Source organism: Pseudophryne corroboree, chromosome 1 (genome assembly GCF_028390025.1).
Source record: "Pseudophryne corroboree isolate aPseCor3 chromosome 1, aPseCor3.hap2, whole genome shotgun sequence".
In the NCBI taxonomy this organism is placed as follows: Eukaryota; Metazoa; Chordata; class Amphibia; order Anura; family Myobatrachidae; genus Pseudophryne; species Pseudophryne corroboree.
Genome location: NC_086444.1, coordinates 1,248,895,743 through 1,248,922,739, shown reverse-complemented (window position 1 = coordinate 1,248,922,739; position 26,997 = coordinate 1,248,895,743). Strand labels below are relative to the sequence as shown.

General features: G+C 42.9%; 1 protein-coding gene across 2 annotated transcripts in view; it reads left to right on the top strand.

The window, feature by feature from the left end:
• The window catches only part of LOC134931926 (pepsin A-like), a 254,244-nt gene that overhangs the window by 71,979 nt on the left and 155,268 nt on the right, over positions 1-26,997 (top strand). For both annotated transcript variants that reach the window (XM_063925812.1, XM_063925820.1), the window contains exon 3: positions 1,506-1,623. In XM_063925812.1, coding sequence (XP_063781882.1) covers positions 1,506-1,623 — 118 coding nt within the window. The remainder of the gene's footprint in view (positions 1-1,505; positions 1,624-26,997) is intronic.

The window sequence follows — 26,997 nt, the reverse complement described above, 5'->3', positions numbered from 1 at the left end:
ATTAGGGGGAAATGATCACACTGATGTATTACTGATGTATTAGGGTTAGGAGGAAATGATAACACTGATGTATTACTGATGTATTAGTGTTAGGGGGAAATGATCACACTGATGTATTACTGATGTATTAGTGTTAGGGGGAAATGATCACACTGATGTATTACTGATGTATTAGGGTTAGGGGGAAATGATCACACTGATGTATTACTGATGTATTAGTGTTAGGGGAAATGATCACACTGATGTATTACTGATGTATTAGTGTTAGGGGGAAATGATCACACTGATGTATTACTGATGTATTAGTGTTAGGGGGAAATGATCACACTGATGTATTACTGATGTATCAGGGTTAGGAGGAAATGATCACACTGATGTATTACTGATGTATTAGGGTTAGGGGGAAATGATCACACTGATGTATTACTGATGTATTAGGGTTAGGGGGGAAATGATCACACTGATGTATTACTGATGTATTGAGGTTAGGGGGAAATAATCACACTGATGTATTACTGATGTATTAGGGTTAGGAGGAAATGATCACACTGATGTATTACTGATGTATTAGGGTTATTGGGAAATGATCACACTGATGTATTACTGATGTATTAGGGTTAGGGGGAAATGATCACACTGATGTATTACTGATGTATTAGGGTTATTGGGAAATGATCACACTGATGTATTACTGATGTATTAGGGTTAGGGGGAAATGATCACACTGATGTATTACTGATGTATTAGGATTAGGAGGAAATGATCACACTGATGTATTACTGATGTATTAGGGTTAGGGGGAAATAATCACACTGATGTATTACTGGTGTATTAGGGTTAGGGGGAAATGATCACACTGATGTATTACTGATGTATTAGGGTTATTGGGAAATGATCACACTGATGTATTACTGATGTATTAGGGTTAGGGGGAAATGATCACACTGATGTATTACTGATGTATTAGGGTTATTGGGAAATGATCACACTGATGTATTACTGATGTATTAGGGTTAGGAGGAAATGATCACACTGATGTATTACTGATGTATTAGGGTTAGTGGGAAATGATCACACTGATGTATTACTGATGTATTAGGGTTAGGGGGAAATGATCACACTGATGTATTACTGATGTATTAGGGTTATTGGGAAATGATCACACTGATGTATTACTGATGTATTAGGGTTAGGAGGAAATGATCACACTGATGTATTACTGATGTATTAGGGTTAGTGGGAAATGATCACACTGATGTATTACTGATGTATTAGGGTTAGGGGGAAATGATCACACTGATGTATTACTGATGTATTAGGGTTATTGGGAAATGATCACACTGATGTATTACTGATGTATTAGGGTTAGGAGGAAATGATCACACTGATGTATTACTGATGTATTAGTGTTAGGGGGAAATGATCACACTGATGTATTACTGATGTATTAATGCGGCATTTCCGGGGTTATCAGCGTTTAATGGCTGTTTTATTTTTTCTTGTAGAATGAATATTTTGGCACCATTTACATTGGGACTCCCCCACAAGAGTTCTCTGTAGTGTTTGACACTGGATCTGCTAACCTGTGGGTCCCGTCCGTGTCCTGCTCCAGTGCTGCCTGTGGTACGTCATTCCTAGTGTTATTATGGGAAATATCTATAGGCACCCACGTATTCCTTACAGCGGCAAGCTAAATGAATAGAATCCCGGCATCTATCCCCCATGGTGCTGTCATTAGAAACATTCATACATTTTATATTAAGACAAATTATAGCTTTGGGAGCATTCACAAGAAAGAATGCTATGTTACAGTGTCAGTAATAGGATATGTGGCATATCTATATTCTGTGTGTGACTGCAGCTGTATCTGCATATGGAATGCTACGTTACAGTGTCAGTAATAGGATATGTGGCATGTCTATATTCTGTGTGTGACTGCGGCTGTATCTGCATATAGAATGCTACGTTACAGTGTCAGTAATAGGATATGTGGCATGCCTATATTTTGTGTGTGACTGTGGCTGTATCTGCATATAGAATGCTACGTTACAGTGTCAGTAATAGGATATGTGGCATGCCTATATTCTGTGTGTGACTGTGGCTGTATCTGCATATGGAATGCTATGTTACAGTGTCAGTAATAGGATATGTGGCATGCCTATATTCTGTGCGTGACTGCGGCTGTATCTGCATATAGAATGCTACGTTACAGTGTCAGTAATAGGATATGCAGCATGCCTATATTCTGTGTGTGACTGCGGCTGTATCTGCATATGGAATGCTACGTTACAGTGTCAGTAATAGGATATGTGGCATGCCTATATTCTGTGTGTGACTGTGGCTGTATCTGCATATGGAATGCTGTGTTAGAGTGTCAGTAATAGGATATGTAGCATGTCTATATTCTGTGTGTGACTGTGGCTGTATCTGCATATGGAATGCTGTGTTAGAGTGTCAGTAATAGGATATGTGGCATGCCTATATTCTGTGTGTGACTGTGATTGTATCTGCTTACAGAATGCTATGTTACAGTGTCAGTAATAGGATATGTGGCATGCCTATATTCTGTGTGTGACTGCGGCTGTATCTGCATATGGAATGCTATGTTACAGTGTCAGTAATAGGATATGTGGCATGCCTATATTCTGTGTGTGAATGCGGCTGTATCTGCATATAGAATGCTATGTTACAGTGTCAGTAATAGGATATATGGCATGCCTATATTCTGTGTGTGACTGCGGCTGTATCTGCATACAGAATGCTACGTTACAGTGTCAGTAATAGGATATGTGGCATGTCTATATTCTGTGTGTGACTGCGGCTGTATCTGCATACAGAATGCTATGTTACAGTGTCAGTAATAGGATATGTGGCATGCCTATATTCTGTGTGTGACTGTGGCTGTATCTGCATATGGAATGCTACGTTACAGTGTCAGTAATAGGATATGTGGCATGCCTATATTCTGTGTGTGACTGCGGCTGTATCTGCATATGGAATGCTATGTTACAGTGTCAGTAATAGGATATGCGGCATGCCTATATTCTGTATGTGACTGCAGCTGTATCTGCATATGGAATGCTATGTTACAGTGTCAGTAATAGGATATGTGGCATGCATTTATTCTGTGTGTGACTGCGCCTGTATCTGCATATGGAATGCTATGTTACAGTGTCAGTAATAGGATATGCGGCATGCCTATATTCTGTATGTGACTGCGCCTGTGTCTGCATATGGAATGCTATGTTACAGTGTCAGTATTAGGATATGTGGCATGCATTTATTCTGTGTGTGACTGTGGCTGTATCTGCATATGGAATGCTATGTTACTGTGTCAGTAATAGGATATGCGGCATGCCTATATTCTGTATGTGACAGCAGCTGTATCTGCATATGGAATGCTATGTTACTGTGTCAGTAATAGGATATGCGGCATGCCTATATTCTGTATGTGACTGCGGCTGTATCTGCATATGGAATGCTACGTTACAGTGTCAGTATTAGGATATGTGGCATGCATTTATTCTGTGTGTGACTGTGGCTGTATCTGCATATGGAATGCTATGTTACTGTGTCAGTAATAGGATATGCGGCATGCCTATATTCTGTATGTGACTGCAGCTGTATCTGCATACAGAATGCTATGTTACAGTGTCAGTAATAGGATATGTGGCATGCCTATATTTTGTGTGTGACTGTGGCTGTATCTGCATATGGAATGCTGTGTTAGAGTGTCAGTAATAGGATATGTGGCATGTCTATATTCTGTATGTGACTGCGGCTGTATCTGCATATGGAATGCTATGTTACTGTGTCAGTAATAGGATATGCGCCATGCCTATATTCTGTGTGTGACTGCAGCTGTATCTGCATACAGAATGCTATGTTACAGTGTCAGTAATAGGATATGTGGCATGCCTATATTCTGTATGTGACTGTGGCTGTATCTGCATATGGAATGCTATGTTACAGTGTCAGTAATAGGATAGGCGGCATGCCTATATTCTGTGTGTGACTGCGGCTGTATCTGCATATGGAATGCTATGTTACAGTGTCAGTAATAGGATATGCAGCATGCCTATATTCTGTATGTGACTGTGGCTGTATCTGCATATGGAATGCTATGTTACAGTGTCAGTAATAGGATATGCGGCATGCCTATATTCTGTATGTGACTGTGGCTGTATCTGCATATGGAATGCTATGTTACTGTGTCAGTAATAGGATATGCGGCATGCCTATATTCTGTATGTGACTGCAGCTGTATCTGCATTTGGAATGCTACGTTACAGTGTCAGTATTAGGATATGTGGCATGCATTTATTCTGTGTGTGACTGTGGCTGTATCTGCATATGGAATGCTATGTTACTGTGTCAGTAATAGGATATGCGGCATGCCTATATTCTGTATGTGACTGCGGCTGTATCTGCATATGGAATGCTATGTTACTGTGTCAGTAATAGGATATGCGGCATGCCTATATTCTGTGTGTGACTGCAGCTGTATCTGCATACAGAATGCTATGTTACAGTGTCAGTAATAGGATATGCGGCATGCCTATATTCTGTATGTGACTGCGGCTGTATCTGCATATGGAATGCTATGTTACTGTGTCAGTAATAGGATATGCGCCATGCCTATATTATGTGTGAGACTGCAGCTGTATCTGCATACAGAATGCTATGTTACAGTGTCAGTAATAGGATATGTGGCATGCCTATATTCTGTATGTGACTGTGGCTGTATCTGCATATGGAATGCTATGTTACAGTGTCAGTAATAGGATAGGCGGCATGCCTATATTCTGTGTGTGACTGCGGCTGTATCTGCATATGGAATGCTATGTTACAGTGTCAGTAATAGGATATGCGGCATGCCTATATTCTGTATGTGACTGTGGCTGTATCTGCATATGGAATGCTATGTTACAGTGTCAGTAATAGGATATGCGGCATGCCTATATTCTGTATGTGACTGTGGTTGTATCTGCATATGGAATGCTATGTTACTGTGTCAGTAATAGGATATGCGGCATGCCTATATTCTGTGTGTGACTGCAGCTGTATCTGCATACAGAATGCTATGTTACAGTGTCAGTAATAGGATATGTGGCATGCCTATATTCTGTATGTGACTGTGGCTGTATCTGCATATGGAATGCTATGTTACAGTGTCAGTAATAGGATAGGCGGCATGCCTTTATTCTGTGTGTGACTGCGGCTGTATCTGCATATGGAATGCTGTGTTACAGAGTCAGTAATAGGATATGCGGCATGCCTATATTCTGTGTGTGACTGCGGCTGTATCTGCATATGGAATGCTATGTTACAGTGTCAGTAATAGGATATGCGGCATGTCTATATTCTGTGTGTGACTGCGGCTGTATCTGTTTATGGAATGCTATGTTAGTGTCAGTAATAGGATATGTGACATGCCTATATTCAGTGTGTGACTGTGGCTGTATCTGCATACAGAATGCTATGATACAGTGTCAGTAATAGGATATGTGGCATGCCTATATTCTGTGTGTGACTGTGTCTGCATATGGAATGCTACGTTACAGTGTCACTAATATGATATGCGGCATGCCTACATTCTGTGTGTGACTGCGGCTGTATCTGCATACGGAATGATAAGTTACAGTGTCAGTAATATGATATGTGGCATGCCTATATTCTGTGTGTGACTGTGGCTGTATCTGCATACAGAATGCTATGATACATTGTCAGTAATAGGATATGTGGCATGCCTATATTCTGTGTGTGACTGTGGCTGTATCTGCATACAGAATGCTATGATACATTGTCAGTAATAGGATATGTGGCATGCCTATATTCTGTGTGTTACTGTATCTGCATACGGAATGCTAAGTTACAGTGTCACTAATATGATATGCGGCATGCCTCCATTCTGTGTGTGACAGCGGCTGTATCTGCATACGGAATGCTACGTTATAGTGTCAGTAATATGATTTGTGGCATGCCTATATTCTGTGTGTGACTGCGGCTGTATCTGCATATGGAATGCTGTTTTACAGTGTCAGTAATAGGATATGCGGCATGCCTATATTCTGTATGTGACTGCGGCTGTATCTGCATACAGAATGCTATGTTACAGTGTCAGTAATAGGATATGCGGCATGTCTATATTCTGTGTGTGACTGCGGCTGTATCTGCATATGGAATGCTATGTTACTGTGTCAGTAATAGGATATGCGCCATGCCTATATTCTGTGTGTGACTGCAGCTGTATCTGCATACAGAATGCTATGTTACAGTGTCAGTAATAGGATATGTGGCATGCCTATATTCTGTGTGTGACTGTGGCTGTATCTGCATATGGAATGCTATGTTACAGTGTCAGTAATAGGATATGCAGCATGTCTATATTCTGTATGTGACTGTGGCTGTATCTGCATATGGAATGCTACGTTACAGTGTCAGTAATAGGATATGCGGCATGTCTATATTCTGTGTGTGACTGCGGCTGTATCTGCATATGGAATGCTATGTTACTGTGTCAGTAATAGGATATGCGGCATGCCTATATTCTGTGTGTGACTGTAGCTGTATCTGCATACAGAATGCTATGTTACAGTGTCAGTAATAGGATATGCGGCATGCCTATATTCTGTATGTGACTGCGGCTGTATCTGCATATGGAATGCTATGTTACTGTGTCAGTAATAGGATATGCGCCATGCCTATATTATGTGTGAGACTGCAGCTGTATCTGCATACAGAATGCTATGTTGCAGTGTCAGTAATAGGATATGCGGCATGTCTGTATTCTGTGTGTGACTGCAGCTGTATCTGCATATGGAATGCTACCTTACAGTGTCAGTAATAGGATATGTGGCATGTCTATATTGTGTGTGTGACTGCGGCTGTATCTGCATACAGAATGCTACGTTACAGTGTCAGTAATATGATATACAGCATGTCTATATTCTGTGTGTGTGACTGCAGCTGTATCTGCATACAGAATGCTACGTTACAGTGTCAGTAATAGGATATGTGGCATGTCTATATTCTGTGTGTGACTGCGGCTGTATCTGCATACAGAATGCTGTGTTACAGTGTCAGTAATAGGATATGCGGCATGTCTATATACTGTGTGTGACTGCGGCTGTATCTGCATACAGAATGCTATGTTACAGTGTCAGTAATAGGATATGCGGCATGTCTATATTCTGTGTGTGACTGCGGCTGTATCTGCATATGGAATGCTACGTTACAGTGTCAGTAATAGGATATGTGGCATGCCTATATTCTGTGTGTGACTGCGGCTGTATCTGCATATGGAATGCTATGTTACAGTGTCAGTAATAGGATATGCGCCATGTCTATATTCTGTGTGTGACTGCGGCTGTATCTGCATATGGAATGCTACGTTACAGTGTCAGTAATAGGATATGCGGCATGCCTATATTCTGTGTGTGACTGCGGCTGTATCTGCATATGGAATGCTATGTTACTGTGTCAGTAATAGGATATGCGGCATGTCTATATTCTGTGTGTGACTGCGGCTGTATCTGCATATGGAATGCTATGTTACAGTGTCAGTAATAAAATATGCGCCATGTCTATATTCTGTGTGTGACTGCGGCTGTATCTGCATATGGAATGCTACGTTACAGTGTCAGTAATAGGATATGCGGCATGCCTATATTCTGTGTGTGACTGCGGCTGTATCTACATACAGAATGCTATGTTACAGTGTCAGTAATAGGATATGCGGCATGCCTATATTCTGTGTGTGACTGCGGCTGTATCTGCATACACAATGCTGTGTTACAGTGTCGATAATAGGATATGCGGCATGTCTATATTCTGTGTGTGACTGCGGCTGTATCTGCATATGGAATGCTATGTTACAGTGTCAGTAATAGGATATGCGGCATGTCTATATTCTGTGTGTGACTGCGGCTGTATCTGCATATAGAATGCTGTGTTACAGTGTCAGTAATAGGATATGCGGCATGCCTATATTCTGTGTGACTGCGGCTGTATCTGCATATAGAATGCTGTGTTACAGTGTCAGTAATAGGATATGTGGCATGTCTATATTCTGTGTGTGACTGGCTGTATCTGCATACGGAATGCTACGTTACAGTGTCCGTAATAGGAGATGCGGCATGCCTATATTCTGTGTGTGACTGCGGCTGTATCTGCATATGGAATGCTGTGTTACAGTGTCAGTAATAGGATATGCGGCATGTCTATATTCTGTGTGTGACTGTGGCTGTATCTGCATATGGAATGCTGTGTTACAGTGTCAGTAATAGGATATGCGGCATGTCTATATTCTGTGTGTGACTGCGGCTGTATCTGCATATAGAATGCTGTGTTACAGTGTCAGTAATAGGATATGCGCCATGTCTATATTCTGTGTGTGACTGCGGCTGTATCTGCATACTGCATATTGTTTTAAGTTATAGAAGCAACCTCCTGAACGAGGGTACCGTACTTATATTTAGAAATGTGCGGCGGGCACTTTTCGTGTTTTGGTTCAAATTCCACTTTCGTTTTTTTGGTTGTGGCTTGGTTTTGCCAAAACCACCCTTTCATATTTTGGTTTTGGATCTGGATGATTTTTGAAACCCCCCCATAAAAACAGCTAAAATTGCAGAATTTGGGGGTAATTTTGCTCCTACGGTATTATTAACCTCAATACCATTCATTTCCACTCATTTTCAGTCTACTCTGAACACCTCACACCTCACAGTATTGTTTTTAGGCCTAAAAGTTGCACCAAGGTGACTGTTTGACTAAGCTAAGCGACCCAAGTGTGCGGCACAAACACCTGGCCCATCTAGGAGTGGCACTGCAGTGTCAGACAGGATGGCACTTCAAAAAAATAGTCCCCAAACAGCACATGATGCAAAGAAAAAAAGAGGTGCACCAAGGTCGCTGGATGCCTAAGCTAAGCAACACAAGTGTGCGGCACAAACACCGGGCCCATCTAGGAGTGGCACTGCAGTGTCAGACAGGATGGCACTTCAAAAAAATTGTCCCCAAACAGCATATGATGCAAAGAAGAAAAAGAGGTGCAAGATGGAATTGTCCTTGGGCCCTCCCACCCACCCTTATGTTGTATAAACAGGACATGCACACTTTAACAAACCCATCATTTCAGCGACAGGGTCTGCCACACGACTGTGGCTGAAATGACTAGTTTGTTTGGGCCCCCACCAAAATAGAAGCAGGTGACAGGCAGCGGCAGGAAATACTGCAGCACTACGGCTAAGCAGGTGACAGGCAGTGGCAGGAAAAACAGCAGCACTATGACTGGGCGGGTGACAGGCAGCGGCAGGAAATACTGCAGCACTACAGCTAGGCAGGTGACAGGCAGCGGCAGGAAATACTGCAGCACCACAGCTAGGAAGGTGACAGGCAGCGGCAGGAAATACTGCAGCACTACGGCTAGGCAGGTGACCGGCAGCAGCAGGAAATACTGCAGCACTACAGCTGGGCAGGTGACAGGCAGCAACAGGAAATACTGCAGCACTACGGCTAGGCAGGTACTAGGCAGGTGACAGGCAGCAGGAAATACTGCAGCACTACGGCTGAGCAGGTGACAGGCAGCGACAGGAAATACTGCAGCACTACAGCTGGGCAGGTGACAGGCAGCGACAGGAAATACTGCAGCACTACGGCTGGGCAGGTGACAGGCAGCGGCAGGAAATACTGCAGCACTACGGCTAGGCAGGTGACAGGCAGCGGCAGGAAATACGGCAGCACTACGGCTAGGCAGGTGACAGGCAGCGGCAGGAAATACGGCAGCACTACGGCTAGGCAGGTGACAGGCAGCGGCAGGAAATACGGCAGCACTACGGCTAGGCAGGTGACAGGCAGCGGCAGGAAATATGGCAGCACTACGGCTAGGCAGGTGACAGCAGGTGGCATGCGGAGAGCAATGGTCAGTAAGATATAAGCAGGGTAAAAGTGGTAAGTATAAGTCTGGCCGTGTCTTTTAGTGCACAAGAAGTCCTTTATTAGCATGCAAGCTGAGACTATACCCGGCCTCTGTCTCTTTTTCTGACGCCCGCCTCTCCTGAGGTAACTTGTTATAAACCTGAGATGGTGCTCCCCTGTGATGATCACAATACTTTATGCTGTCTAATACCCTTGGGGCTACACCCGGTGCACTGGTAAACCGAGTCTGGATAACGGGAATAACCAGGTCTTTCTCCCTCTCTCCTTGAGCTATCAGCTGGGTAATTATCATTGGCTGAGGGTCTGTCTGTAGGTAGCTATTACTGCCGGCCGGGTTCTCTGTCTCCCTCTTCTCTCTCACCAGTCTCTCTCTGTCTCTTCTGACATAGTAACACAGTATCTAAGGTTGAAAAAAGACAATTGTCCATCAAGTTCAACCTATTTGTGGTCTCCTATGCACGATTATTTTGTATAAAATTTTGACTGGTGCTGATGTCTGCCGTTACGTTTTATCCCTCTTTTTTATAATAACCATAGTGCGTGACTATGCACCATACCCCTGGATATCCTTATCCATTAGGAATTTATCTAATCCATTCTTAAAGGCGTTGACTGAGTCTGCCATTACAACTCCCTCTTGGAAGGGAATTCCAAACACGTATCGTCCTTACCGTGAAAAAGCCTTTACGCCGTATTGTGCGGAATCTCCTCTAACCTGAGCGAGTGTCCACGAGTCCTCTCTGTTGATCTAACCAAAAACAGGTCCCGTGCAAGCTCAGTGTATTGTCCCCTTATATATTTGTAGACATTGATCATGTCCCCTCTTAGTCTCCTCTTTTCCAGTGTAAACATGCCTAGTCTTGCAAGCCTTTCCTCGTATTCCAGCGTCTCCATACCCTTAATTAGTTTGGTCGCCCGCCTTTGAACCTTTTCTAGCTCCAGGATAGCCTTTTTGTAGTAAGGTGCCCAGAATTGTACACAGTATTCAAGTTGTGGCCTCACTAGTGATTTATATATTGGGAGTATAACACTCTCGTCCCTAGCATCAATTCCCCGTTTTATGCATGCTAATATCTTATTAGCCTTCTTTGCTGCAGTCCTACTTTGGGTACTACTGCTTAGTTTGCTATCTATAAGGACACCTAAGTCCTTTTCCAGTACAGAATCCCCTAATTTTACCACATTTAGTAGGTAGGTGTTATTTTTGTTCTTGTTACCACAGTGCATTTCCTTACACTTGTCTGTATTGAAGCGCATTCTCCATTTTGCTGCCCATGCTTCTAATTTAACTAAGTCGTTCTGAAGCGACTCAGCATCCTCCTCTGTATTTATAACTTTACACAATTTGGTATCATCTGCAAAAATTGACACCATGCTCTCTAGACCTTCTGTTAGGTCATTAAGGAAAATATTGAACAATAGCGGTCCTAATGCTGAGCCTTGCGGCACACCACTTAGTACTTCAGTCCAATTTGAAAAAGATCCATTAACCACAACGCGCTGCTCCCTATTATTTAACCAATTTTTGACCCAAGTGCATATTGTGCTTCCTAGCCCTGATTCTTGTAGCTTGTAGATAACTCATGTGCGGTACAGTGTCGAAAGCTTTGGCAAAGTCTAAAAAGATTACATCCACCTCTTTACCCTGATCTAGGTTTGCACTTACTGTTTCATAAAAGCCAAGTAAGTTGGTTTGACAGGATCTGTCCTTCACAAATCCATGTTGATTCCTTTTAATGACCTTATTGACTTCAAGGAACTTCTGAATACTATCTCTAAGAATACCTTCCAATACTTTCCCCACTATAGATGTAAGACTAACTGGTCTATAATTACCTGGTTCAGCTTTACTTCCCTTTTTGAATATAGGCACTACTTCCGCTATACGCCAGTCTTTGGGAACCATACCTAATATTACTGAATCCTTAAAGATCAAAAATAGAGGTTTTGCAAGTTCAGAGTGAAGCTCCATTAGAACCCTTGGGTGAATACCATCGGGACCTGGTGACTTATTAATCTTTAAATGTTTTAATCGGTCACAGACTACTTCCTCGCTTAAATAAGTACCTATCAGTGTGATATTCTCATTATTGAGATTGTGCGTTAGTCCCTGAATTGGGTCCTCACGAGTGAATACTGTTGAAAAAAACTCATTTAGTGTGTCCGCTATGTCATTATCATTTTTGCTTAAGACTCCCAACTTGTCTTTTAAAGGGCCTATACTCTCCTTCTTTAATCTTTCTATTAATGTATTTAAAGAATTTTTGGGGATTCGCTTTGCTTTCCTTTGCTACTAGTTTTTCAGTTTCTACTTTAGCCGCTCTTATTTCCTTTTTGCAAATTTTGTTATATTCCTTATAGTTCTGAAATTACTCTGCTTCCCCATCAGATTTGTATTTTTTAAAAGCTCACCTTTACTTGCCCATAAGTTCCTTTATCTTTTTGTTAAGCCACATCGGTTTATGATTTTTATTCCTTTTTTTGCTGCTCGTAGGAATAAATTTGAGAGTATTTTTAGCTAGCAGGAATTTTAGTACCTCCCATTTCTCCGTAGTATTTTTTCCTAAAAACAAACCTTCCCATTCAATATCCCTGAAAAATACCCTCATCTTTTCAAAATTTGCTTTGCTAAAGTTTAGAGTCCTAGTTGAGCCAGTATAGGGCTGTTTATAGAAACTGATATTGAATGTGACCATATTGTGGTCGCTGTTTCCTATGGGTTCCCCTACTATAATACCCGATACCAAATCCTGATTGTTTGTTAATACCAGGTCTAAGATTGCATTGTACCTGGTTGGTTCCTTAATTAATTGAACTAAGTAGTTATCATTAAGTGTGTTTAAAAACATATTGCCCCTAGCAGTATCACATGAATCGTTTTTCCAGTTTATCTCTGGATAGTTAAAATCTCCCATCACTACTATGTCTCCTACTCCTGCTGCTCTTTCAATTTGCTTTAGTAACAATTCCTCATCAGATACGTTGATACCAGGCGGCCTATAGCATACACCCAATACTAACTTCTTTATTCCTTTTTCACCGCATGCAATTTCTACCCATAATGTCTCGACAGTGTCTACAGTCCCCTTCTGAATATCTTCCCGTATATCAGGTTTTAAAAATGGCTTTACGTAAAGACACACCCCTCCACCCTTTTTATTTAGTCTGTCTCTCCTAAACAGTGTATAGCCCTCTAGATTGACTGTCCAATCATGAGATTCATCCCACCAAGTTTCAGTAATGCCTATAATATCATACTGTTTGCTTGCTGCAAGTATTTCTTGTTCACCCTTTTTACCAGAAATGCTTCTAGCGTTCACATACATACAACTAAGATAAGTATTTCCCCTTGCGTTAGGGACATCTTTCACCTTATGTAGCAACGATGACCTGTAATCGTCATTGGTTAGTGCTTTGGTAAAATCTCTTTTAGTACCCATGTTAGTAACCTTACCGCCTGCTCTTACCCTCCCCCCAACTTCTCCCCCATTTCGTTTACTACCGCCATCCCCACTATTCTCACTGCATGACCCGTAGTTTCTAGCTAAACCCTCCCCCAGGCTCCTAGTTTAAAATCTCCAACCTTCTAACCATCCTTCCCCCCAGCACCGCTGCCCCCTCCTCAGTCAGGTGCAATCCATCACGACAAAAAAGATGGCGCCTGACTGAGAAGTCCGCCCAGTGTTCCAGGAACACAAACCCCTCTTTCCTGCACCAATCCCTAAGACACACATTTACCTCCCTAATCTCCCTCTGCCTCCCTGGACTAGCGCATGGCACGGGTAATATTTCGGAGAATATTGCCTTAGATGGCCTTGCCTTAAATTTCTTGCCTAAGTCCCTATAGTCTTTCTTAAAGACATCCCACCTTCCACTAACTTTGTCATTAGTGCCAACGTGCACCAAGACCGCCGGGTCTTTCCCAGCCCCTCCCAACAATCTACCCGGTCCTCAATGTGCCTTACCCGACCACACGGGAGACAACAGACTGTACGACGATCACGGTCCCGGTAGCAGATTGCCCTGTCTGTTCTCCTGATTATAGAATCCCCTACCACCACCATCTGATTAGGTACCTCACTATCTTTTATCCCAACTGTGCCAGAGGGACCGCTCCTCTGGATGCTAGAGGTAGCAGTCTCCTCCGGCACCGTCATTTCCTCACTATCATCCTCCGATTCCTCGTCCAGTCGTGCAAATTTGTTCGGGTTTGATAGTTCAGAGATGTCGAGCCTCCCCCTCTTTTTCTTCCTTCTAACTGTGACCCAACTGGCTACCTGATCATCCTCTTCTACCAGTGACCCCTCCCGCAACTCCTCCACCGTTCTATCTAAACTTCGCTCGAGATTGTGAGTCTCCCTCAATTGCGTAACGGTTTGCTCTAGATCAGTTACCTGGGCTTCCAGGGCAACCGTTCGCACACACCTCGTGCAGATGTAATCACACTGGGCCGGTAGCTCCAGGTGTGCATACATCTTGCATCATGTCTCCCTCTTCTCTCTCACCAGTCTCTCTCTGTCTCTCTCTTCTCTCTCACCAGTCTCTCTCTTCTCCCACCAGTCTCTCTCTGTCTCCCTCTTCTCTTTCACCAGTCTCTCTCTGTCTCTCTCTTCTCTCTCACCAATCTCTCTCTCTCTTTTCTCTCTCACCAGTCTCTCTCCCTGTCTCTCTCTTCTCCCACCAGTCTCTGTCTCCCTCTTCTCTCTCACCAGTCTCTCTCTGTCTCTCTCCTCCCACCAGTCTCTGTCTCCCTCTTCTCTCTCACCAGTCTCTCTCTGTCTCGCTCTTCTCTCTCACCAGTCTCTCTCTGTCTCTCTCTTCTCTCTCACCAGTCTATCTCTTCTCTCTCACCAGTCTCTCTCTGTCTCTCTATTCTCTCACCAGTCTCTCTCTGTCTCCCTCTTCTCTCACCAGTCTCTCTGTCTCCCTCTTCTCTCTCACCAGTCTCTCTCTGTCTCCCTCTTCTCTCTCACCAGTCTCTCTGTCTCTCTCTTCTCTCTCACCCTCAGTCTCTCTTCCTCCCTCTGTTTCTCTCACACACACGCCATCAGACTCTGTCACCTTCATTGTCTCTCTCACCCTCAGTCTTTCCCTCTCTCTCCAACCCCTCAGTCTCTCCCTCTCTCTCACCCTCAGCCTCTTTCGGTCTCTTACCTTCAGTCTCCCTTTATCACATCCTCAGTCTCTCCCTCTCTCTCACCCTCAGTCTCTCCCTCTCTCTTACCCTCAGTCTCTCCCTCTCTTACCCTCAGTCTCTCCCTCTCTCTTACCCTCAGTCTCTCCCTCTCTTACCCTCAGTCTCTCCCTCTCTTACCCTCAGTTTCTCCCTCTCTTACCCTCAGTCTCTCCCTCTCTCTTACCCTCAGTCTCTCCCTCTCTCTTACCCTGTCTCTCCCTCTCTTACCCTCAGTCTCTCCCTCTCTCTTACCCTCAGTCTCTCCCTCTCTTACCCTCAGTCTCTCCCTCTCTTACCCTCAGTCTCTCCCTCTCTCTCACCCTCAGCCTTTTTCTGTCTCTTACCCTCAGTCTCCCTCTATCACACCCTCAGTCTTTCCCTCGCTCTCACACCCTCAGCCTCTTTCTGTCTCCCTCAGTTTTGCTCTCCCCCTCTCTTACCCTCAGTCTCTCCCTCTCTCTCACCCTCAGCTATCACATTTTCAGACTCTCCCTCTCTCTTACCCTAAGTCTCTCCCTCTCACTCACCCTCATTGTCTCTCTTTCACACTCAGTCTCTTTCTCTCCCTCTCTCTCACCCTCATTGTCTCTCTTTCACACTCAGTCTCTCTCTCTCCCTCTCTCTCACCCTCATTGTCTCTCTTTCACACTCCGTCTTTCTCTCTCTCTCTTACCCTAAGTCTCTCCCTCTCTCTCACCCTCAGCCTCTTTCTGTCTCTTACCCTCAGTCTCCCTCTATCACAGCCTCAGACTCTCGCTCTCTCTCACCTTCAGTCTCTCCCTCTCTCTCACCCTCATTGTCTCTCTTTCACACTCAGTCTCTCTCTCTCCCCCTCACCCTCATTGTCTCTCTCACCCTCAGTCTCTCCCTCTCTCTCACCCTCATTGTCTCTCTTTCACACTCTGTCTCTTTCTCTCTCCCTCTCTCTTACCCTAAGTATCTCCCTCTCTCTCACCGTCAGCCTCTTTCTGACCCTTACCCTCAGTCTCTCCCTGTCTCTCACCCTCATTGTCTGTCTCTCTCCCTCTCTCGTACCCTAGGTCTCTCACTCTCCCTCTCTCTCACCCTCAGCCTCTTTCTGACCCTTACCCTCAGTCTCTCCCTCTCTCTCACCCTCATTGTCTGTCTCTCTCCCTCTCTCGTACCCTAAGTCTCTCACTCTCCCTCTCTCTCACCCTCATTGTCTCTCTTGCACACTCAGTCTCTCTCTCTCCCTCTCTCTTACCCTAAGTATCTCCCTCTCTTTCACCGTCAGCCTCTTTCTGACCCTTACCCTCAGTCTCTCCCTGTCTCTCACCCTCATTGTCTGTCTCTCTCCCTCTCTCGTACCCTAGGTCTCTCACTCTCCCTCTCTCTCACCCTCATTGTCTCTCTTGCACACTCAGTCTCGCTCTCTCCCTCTCTCTTACCCTAAGAATCTCCCTCTCTCTCACCGTCAGCCTCTTTCTGACCCTTACCCTCAGTCTCTCCCTCTCTCTCACCCTCATTGTCTGACTCTCTCCCTCTCTCGTACCCTAAGTCTCTCACTCTCCCTCTCTCTCACCCTCAGCCTCTTTCTGTCTCTTACCCTCAGTCTCCCTCTAACACACCCTGGGGGAGGAATCAGTGGTGCCTTCCAGTGGTGGTCACCCCTACGCAGATGCCAAATGGTAGAGCCAGCCCTGGGCTGTGGAGGGCAAGGGGACAGCACCAAGAAGGACAAAATGATGTGGAGGGATCTGGCAAAGGGACAGGACAGGGAATGGCTGAAGGGAGAGAAACCCCAGGGTCACTGGAATCAGAAATAATAGCGACAAGACAAATAATTATGGCAAGGGACAATTGTGAAAGGAGTATAGCAGCCATGTGTCAGGCACATCAAACAGGGGCGGGCTGGTAAATTTTATCCTGGGGGCAAATGTAACCTAGTCACCCCACCTAATCTACCAGTGAATAGCAATGGCAACAAACTGCAGGAATTGTTTCTCTAATGGGGATGAGGTTTAAATGCATAATGAAATCTATTACTAGCCCTGTCTAACAGAGACTGTTCTAATGGCTGGTATAAAATATAGGGAGCAATATACAATAACCCCCTCACAGCAGCTCCCCAGCCCATTCAATGTCCACCTCTCACAGCCCTCCTTCAGTATCCCTCCTCTCAATGTCCAGCTCACCTCATCACATATTATCCATGGCAGTGGCGGAACCGGCGAGTGGTGGGCACAGGTGCAGCAATGCTTGTAATACTGGCGCTGTGCATAACGCCATCCTCAGGTCATCCCAGGCAGCTTCTGACAACTCCACTTTACCAAGCCGAGGAATGTCCTTTGTTGGGCTTTGATCTTCCCCATCCGGCTACATATCCCAGGTATTTTGCCTCTGACATGGCAAATGCACATTGGTAGTAAAGCCATGCACCCTTAAGGATTCCAACACAGCCTTAACCTTAAGATGATGTGACTCCCAATTCTGTGTATATGTCATCTAGATAGGCAGTATCATACACCTTATGCAGATCTAAGAGCATATCCATAGGTCTCTGGAGTGTTGCAGGTGCACTGTGCAGGCCATAAGTCAACACCTTATACTGGAATAAGCCCACGGGTGCTACCACAATCCCCAGCCTCATGTAAAGTAGTAGCTTCTTAGCTATAGTACGTGACTTGATATTACGTAACAGAATAGCTACCGGATAGTGTGTGACATAATCAAGTATTACCAAAATGTATTGGTGTCCCTGAGCTGATGTTTGCTTCTCCCTTCTTCTTTGGTCCAACTTGTAATGAATAGCAATCATGGACCTCTATCCAGAATTCATAAACAACGGTTCTGTTGACTCTCTTCCCGAATTCAATGAGAGTGGGACAGGTTCCTATAAGGTTATATGTTCAGCAGGATCCGATCAATAACAACTACCTGGGATAGGGAAAGTCTCACCCCAGGATAAGTGGGTATGGTAGCTGCCACTCCCTTACTGTAAGCAGTAGATAAACCAGCTCATTATTCTCTGTATTTCCATGAATTCATAGCACTTCCACCTTAGACACTTTTTTAGAAACAACAGAACTGGAGACTGATGGAAGCTCATTCCCAAAGTACACCAGGACTAACACAGTCTGTGGGTTTATCAGAACAGTCATCCAAATCAGCAACAGATCCCCTGGAGGGTATACGTTCAGATGATCGACAGTGTTAAGGTCGACATTCATTAGGTCGACCACTATCGGTCGACATTGACATGGTCGACATGGAGAAATGGTCGCACATGAACATGGTAGACACATGAAAGGTCAACACATAAAAAGGCAGACATGGCTTTTTAAAAAAAAAATAGATTTTAACTTTTTCATACTTTACCATCCACGTGGACAACGATTGGGAATAGTAACCTGTGGCGAGTGCTGCGGTAGTGGAGTGAGGTACTTTGCCCGCAGCATGGCGAGCAAAGCGATCCATGCAAGGTGACGCGGTACACTAATTGGGGTTCCTGGTCATGTTACGGAAAAAAATGACACCAAAAACAGTTCAAAAAGCCATGTCAACCTTTTCATGTGTCGACCATTTGTCCATGTCGACCATGTCAATGTCGACCAATAGTGGTCAACCTAATGACTTTCGAGCTTTACATTGTCGACCATTCATACCAGAACCCGCTGGAGAGGAGGACATGGTGCAGCAACTAGGAAAGGTAGGACCCAGCCGAGCAACTGTATACTCCATAGGTTCCTGACAGCATGGGCATTTAGTATGGAAATGCCCGGATTCACCACATTCAAAGCAGTAACTCGGAGAGACTTTGTCTACTGGCTCTGCTGTCAACCTTTGTCTGGGCAAAAGTTTTGAATTTCACTCTGGAGCCTTAGACATGTTGTAGTGCTGAGTATCAGTCTATGGCCATAACCAGGTCCTCATAAGTCTAGGGATCTGCTTGCAGTTCCCACATCTGTAAGCTCCAGTCAAGCCCATGGATACAGTAATCAATTGCTAGAATCTCCACCATACGGCCAGGTGAATTGGTTTCTGGCTGCAACCAGCTCTTTAACAGTTTGGAGACTTCTGGCAACTGAATTAGCAGCTTTACTCTTAATGAAACACCAGTCATGGAAGCGCTGAGCTTTCCCTGGTCCCATCACTCCTAGGCCCAAAATCTCAGTCTTCTACTAGCTAGAGATGAGCGGGGTCAGTTCCCTGAGAACCAAACCCTACCGGACTTCACTACCACAGCCCGGATCAGAGTCCGGCTCGGGTTTTCCCGCCTGACTCAGAAACCAGAACGAGGCAAAACGTCATCATACCGCTGTCGGATTCTCACAGACTTTGGATTCCATATAAGGAGCCGCACATCACCGCTATTTTCACTCCGGTATTGGAGAGTGTAGCGAGAGGATGTGTCTCGATCCTCAGTGTCCTGCATCAGTCCAGTGGTAGTGTCTTGTGCTGTATCAGTCCAGTCACAGTGGTGGTGTCCTCTGCTGCCATATGTCCAGTGCTGCTGTACAAGTCCAGTCCATTGCAGTGGTGCCGTGTTGTCCTACATCAGTCCAGTGGTGGTGTCCCTGTGCTGCCGTATATGTCCAGTGATACTGCTGTATATGTCCAGTGGTACTGCCGTATAAATCCAGTGATACTGTCATATATGACCAGGGGTACTGCCATATAATTCCAGTGATACTGCCGTATATGTCCAGTGGTACTGCCGTATAAATCCAGTGGTACTGGCGTATAAATCCAGTCCAGCTATACTGCCGTATATGTCCAGTGGTACTGCCATATAAATCCAGTGATACTGCCGTATAAATCCAGTCCAGTGATACTGCCGTATAATTCCAGTGTTACTGCCGTATAATTCCAGTGATACTGCCGTATAATTCCAGTGTTACTGCCGTATAATTCCAGTGGTACTGCCGTATAATTCCAGTGGTACTTGCATATAAATCCAGTGATACTGCTGTATAAATCCAGTCCAGTGGTACTGCCATATAATTCCAGTGATACTGCCGTATAATTCCAGTGTTACTGCCGTATAATTCCAGTGATACTGCCGTATAATTCTAGTGTTACTGCCGTATAATTCCAGTGGTACTGCCGTATAATTCCAGTGGTACTTGCATATAAATCCAGTGATACTGCTGTATAAATCTAGTCCAGTGGTACTGCCATATAATTCCAGTGATACTGCCGTATAATTCCAGTGGTACTGGCGTATAATTCCAGTGATACTGCCATATAATTCCAGTGTTACTGGCGTATAAATCCAGTGATTCTGCTGTATAAATCCAGTCTAGTGGTACTGCTGTATACGTCCAGTGGTACTGCCTTATAAATCCAGTAATACTGGCGTATAAATCCAGTCCAGTGGTGCTTCCATATAAATTCAGTGGTGCTGTCCTGTGCTGTACATTATTTGCTCCAAATAAAAGGGGTTATGAATATTTAATACAAATAATTTTCACAGGGTTTGCCCTGTGTGGTGTAGGGGTACGCTCTCCTGTATCGCATATTGTTATATAACTAAAGATAAATAATGGAGAACAAAAATTTGGAGGATAAAATAGGGAAAGATCAAGAACCACTTCCTCCTAGTGCTGAAGCTGCTGCCACTAGTCATGACATAGATGATGAAATCCCATCAATGTCGTCTGCCAAGGCCGATGCCCAATGTGACAGTAGAGGGCATGTAAAATCCAAAAAGCCAAAGTTCAGTAAAAAGACCCAAAAAAAGAAATGTAAATGGTCTGAGGAGAAACGTAAACTTGCCAATATGTCATTTATGACACGGAGTGGCAAGGAACGGCTAAGGCCCTGGCCTATGTTCATGACTAGTGGTCCAGCTTCACATGAGGATGGAAGCCGTCATCCTCCCACTAGAAAAAAGATAAGAGTTAAGCTGGAAAAAGCACAGCAAAGAACTGTGCGTTCTAAGATGGTATCACACTTGAAATATGTGGGCATGACCTCGCGCATGCTCAAGGTTAGAGCACTGGAACATATAGGCAAATGTTCGCAACGCCAGATCAGATGCATCCAAATTTAAAACTTTAACTACTGTTGCAAAACATTTTCTACAGACCCACAATAGTAGAACCCAAGACCTAAGAATCTTTGGCCTGGAACATCTTAAAATGGGCCTAAGAGGAGGAGATTTAATGAACAGACTACAGAAAAAGGAATCAGAATGGATTTTCAAGTTACATTCTCTAATACCAAGAGGCTTAAATGAGAACATAAATTTCAGTGTGTTTCTCGAATAAACCTCCTCTGATTCCCATGGCTCTACTCGGACATAATCAATCTATTTCTTTTTGCTATTGTGTCGGATATAGACACATGAACAATAATTTTCTGCACACAATATCATTTTTTTAGCACATATTATTTACATATATTCATACACTTTGTCTAGTTTATCTGTTAGTGTCATTTAGATTTATTTTATCCCTATCAATATTGTCGTTAATGTTATTATTGTCATCGGCAATATTGCTGCCATGGTCACTATGATTATTATCACCAATGAGTCCATGTGACATTGCTGGGTGAGTTGGATAGAGTGTGTGGATACATTTATGTCTACACTCTCTTGTCTGATTTATCTGGTATTATCACATGGATTATTGCACTCTTACATCACTGTCAATATTAGTAAAGTTACTAGTAATTTCGTCACTATTGTCACCATGATTATCACCATCGATTTTCTATCTGTATACTCACTTTAACATTATATTTTACACGGGTCTCAGCACAGTGTCACGCCCAATTTCATTTACCAGTTTCTCATACTTTTTTCAACACTCTCTTGCTCTTTCTTTGTTCCTCTTCTTTTCTTTGCTTTTTCTCCATCTTTCCTCTTGTCTTTCTGGTGTAATTGCCATATTATCTTCATCCCCTAGTCCTCACATCACCAATCCAATAAACATTACACCTTTTTTTCACTTAGTCTCTTTATACATACATTGATATATACTTGCACTTACAATTTTTCTTTAATTACACTTATTATTATCTATTAGTCTAATATCAATAAGTCTTCCACCACTTTCACCCTCTTATTAATCATATTCTATATATAAAAATTCATAAATCTCAAATTCAAAATTAAGTCAAGCAAATTTTGAAAATTTAAATTGTTTTATCTATAACAGCTGATTTTGATCTATGTTCGTATATATGTATATATATATATATATATATATATATGTGTGTGTATATATATGTATACATATAGATATAAATATCTTCTTCAGTTAGAAGCTCTACAGAGCCAGTCAATTCATCTCGGCATTTATCATATGTAGTTCTGTTCATGTACTGCTACTAATTAAATATCTCCTCCCATATACACCGTTTGCATATATGCATGCATATATGCATATACATGATCCCTACTGTTGAGTCATTAGAGTTAATAATAAAATATTGCTCGCATAGAGCAAACATTCCTTTTCCTTGGTTCTTTGGTTCTTCGGTGTAATCAAATTGGACGCGATTGTTAATTCAATTATCACACTAATTTACCTGCCAACTAAGATTGTTTTACTCCAGACTTATGTATTGAATATACAGATTACATCAAGCTTTATGTATAGATTATAGCTTACTCATTGATTTGGAATCACTTTGGATTAAGAACTATATATGAATTAAAAGGATCTCATTCGATTAAGTGGATTGACTTCAATTATCAGTCAATCACTTTGATTTCTCTTCATAAAGTCAGGGCTGGGCTTGTGGGATTGAGGCTCCCGTGAACAAGCCCAGCGGTGAAACGTACGTCGGGACTGACGTCATTGAGGACGTCGTGCGGCCACGCCCCTTCCCCTTCTCGGTTCGGGTAGCCGCTACACCTCTGTACATGTGAGAGGTGTGAGAGGTTAAGTGGAAAGCAGGCCACGCCGAAGTAGCGGAGGAGACTGACACACGCCGGCATCCAAATGTGTTTGGAACGGCGTCTGGTAATGTAAATGTCCGTCACCATTCAGCGCTCATATACGGCTCCATATGTCCCTGCCCCCTCCCACCTCACATTATGTTTAAAATCACCAGTTGGGATTCATGTTGATTTATACATATCCCTTTATCACTAGTGGTGTTTCTATTTCTATTCTTTTTATTGTTACATATGTTGCAAATTGTATGTGCATAAAAACCTGTTTCAGGAGTGCTTACACTGCTGATTAGCACTTAAAAATCGTTAGAATCTTTATAGACCTACTTCATGAATTGATGAATGAATCATTTGAGTTAATTAGCCTTGTGCTCTCTGATTTTATATCGTTAGTAATAAGGTGAATCATGAATACAATTTAGGATATATGCACAAGAATATCCTCACACCGGTCAGCAGTTTTCAAAGTGTCAAAACTTGTATAGATTTATATTATGATCTATCAGAATACAAATTAATTTTGGAATTGAACTATTTCTGATAACATATCCCTTTGCTATATTGTGTCATGCATCAAGATCAAACAAGCACTTATGCAGATGTGGATATTGCTTTGTGGAAATTGACATATATTCATTTTTTCTGATCAATGAATTAACTTTGCACACCGGGTTTTTGAGGATGTCTCTGCAATATTGTTCTATTATTATGTGAGAGACTAGAGCTGGTACAAATACATTTTAGGTGTAAAATAGCAGATTTATCTTTATAGATACTCTTACTCTCTCTTTGATTATTAAATTGGGCTACCACTAATTGTTGAATGAACAACATCTCAGTTAGAAACAATCTAATCAATTATTTTTGATGATGCACCTACTGTTATACTATGCAACCTAACGAACTTAATCAAGCATTTATATATATGTGAACATTCTGTTGTGGAAATTGACACAGACTAATTGTAGTTGATTAATGTATTTACTCTGCAGACTAAAATGTTTGTAGTGGACACTTAGTTGTGGAAACTACACATATTAATTGCATTGAAGTAATGAACTAGGTCTGCAGACCTAACATGTGTGGAAGACATTTCACTGTGGAATCAACACAGACCCATTATAATTGAATTATGAACTAGTCCTACAGACTAAAATGCCTGTGGATGTTTGTTTGTAACATTGTTTTATATTTTTTGTGAGAGATCAGAGTTTTACAAACGATACACCATCTATATGTATGAACAGTACCTGCCCTTTTTTTGCAACATTGTTCCATTCTTTGTGAGAGATCAGAGCTTTACAAATAATCCACCATTTATATGTTTGAACATTACTCTGTCTATCCACACAGATGCTGTTATTCTTGCGTTGATTATTTAACTGGATTAAGTTAACTGCTGAATGACAAATACCCAGGAAATATAATTGAACCAATCGGTGTGCGAATATTAGCTAGCCCTTAAAATAATTTTTGCTTTATATACTATCCAGCAATCAACACTGCATATGTGTTATGTGTTACACTCTTTATACCACCTTTTTTCTTTTTCTTTTTCTTTTTCTTTTCTTTTCATCACTCTCTCATCTGGTTGACAGCAGTGCTGGCCAGGGTTCTGCCCTCTTCAGCGTATATTTTACTGTCACAACAGAAAGCAGAAGTGTTTCTTTCTTTCTTCTTTTTTCTATCTCCCATTCAAAGGGGAAGAAAAATTCTACAGTCAATTTGCTAACATTCAAAGTAGAGATGAGCGGGTTCGGTTCCTCGGAATCCGAACCCGCCCGAACTTCAGCTTTTTTTACACGGATCCGAGCGACTCGGATCTTCCCGCCTTGCTCGGTTAACACGAGCGCGCCCGAACGTCATCATGACGCTGTCGGATTCTCGCGAGGCTCGGATTCTATCGCGAGACTCGGATTCTATATAAGGAGCCGCGCGTCGCCGCCATTTTCACACGTGCATTGAGATTGATAGGGAGAGGACGTGGCTGGCGTCCTCTCCATTTAGATTATAAGAGAGAGAGATTTACTGGAGCTTAGGACTAGGAGGAGTACTGTAGAAGTGTAGAGAGTGCAGAGAGTTTACTAGTGAGTGACCACCAGACAGTGCAGTTTATTTAATATATCCGTTCTCTGCCTGAAAAAAGCGATACACACAGTGACTCAGTCACATACCATATCTGTGTGCACTGCTCAGGCTCAGCCCAGTGTGCTGCATCATCTATATATATTATATATCTGTCTGACTGCTCAGCTCACACAGCTTATAATTGTGGGGGAGACTGGGGAGCACTGCAGTGCCAGTTATAGGTTATAGCAGGAGCCAGGAGTACATAATATTATATAGTGAGTGACCACCAGACAGTGCAGTTTATTTAATATATCCGTTCTCTGCCTGAAAAAAGCGATACACACAGTGACTCAGTCACATACCATATCTGTGTGCACTGCTCAGGCTCAGCCCAGTGTGCTGCATCATCTATATATATTATATATCTGTCTGACTGCTCAGCTCACACAGCTTATAATTGTGGGGGAGACTGGGGAGCACTGCAGTGCCAGTTATAGGTTATAGCAGGAGCCAGGAGTACATAATATTATATTAAAATTAAACAGTGCACACTTTTGCTGCAGGAGTGCCACTGCCAGTGTGACTGACCAGTGACCTGACCACACTGACCACCAGTATAGTTAGTAGTATACTTATATTGTGATTGCCTGAAAAAGTTAAACACTCGTCGTGTGACTTCACTTGTGTGTTGTTTTTTTTTTTATTCTATAAAAATAAAACTCATTCTGCTGACAGACAGTGTCCAGCAGGTCCGTCATTATATAATATATAATATATACCTGTCCGGCTGCAGTAGTGATATATATATATTTTTTATATCATTTATCATCCAGTCGCAGCAGACACAGTACGGTAGTTCACGGCTGTGGCTACCTCTGTGTCTGCACTCGGCAGGCAGTCCGTCCATAATTGTATACCACCTAACCGTGGTTTTTTTTTCTTCTTTATACATACATACTACTACGACATCTCTTTATCAACCAGTCTATATTAGCAGCAGACACAGTACAGTACGGTAGTTCACGGCTGTGGCTACCTCTGTGTCTGCACTCGGCAGGCAGTCCGTCCATAATTGTATACCACCTAACCGTGGTTTTTTTTTCTTTCTTCTTTATACATACATAGTTACATAGACATCTCTTTATCAACCAGTCTATATTAGCAGCAGACACAGTACAGTACGGTAGTTCACGGCTGTGGCTACCTCTGTGTCTGCACTCGGCAGGCAGTCCGTCCATAATTGTATACCACCTAACCGTGGTTTTTTTTTCTTTCTTCTTTATACATACATAGTTACATAGACATCTCTTTATCAACCAGTCTATATTAGCAGCAGACACAGTACAGTACGGTAGTTCATGGCTGTGGCTACCTCTGTGTCTGCACTCGGCAGGCAGTCCGTCCATAATTGTATATCACCTAACCGTGGTTTTTTTTTCTTTCTTCTTTATACATACATACTACTACGACATCTCTTTATCAACCAGTCTATATTATTAGCAGCAGACACAGTACAGTACGGTAGTTCACGGCTGTGGCTACCTCTGTGTCTGCACTCGGCAGGCAGTCCGTCCATAATTGTATACCACCTAACCGTGTTTTTTTTTTCTTTCTTCTTTATACATACATAGTTACATAGACATCTCTTTATCAACCAGTCTATATTAGCAGCAGACACAGTACAGTACGGTAGTTCACGGCTGTGGCTACCTCTGTGTCTGCACTCGGCAGGCAGTCCATAATTGTATACTAGTATCCATCTCCATTGTTTACCTGAGGTGCCTTTTAGTTGTGCCTATTAAAATATGGAGAACAAAAATGTTGAGGTTCCAAAATTAGGGAAAGATCAAGATCCACTTCCACCTCGTGCTGAAGCTGCTGCCACTAGTCATGGCCGAGACGATGAAATGCCAGCAACGTCGTCTGCCAAGGCCGATGCCCA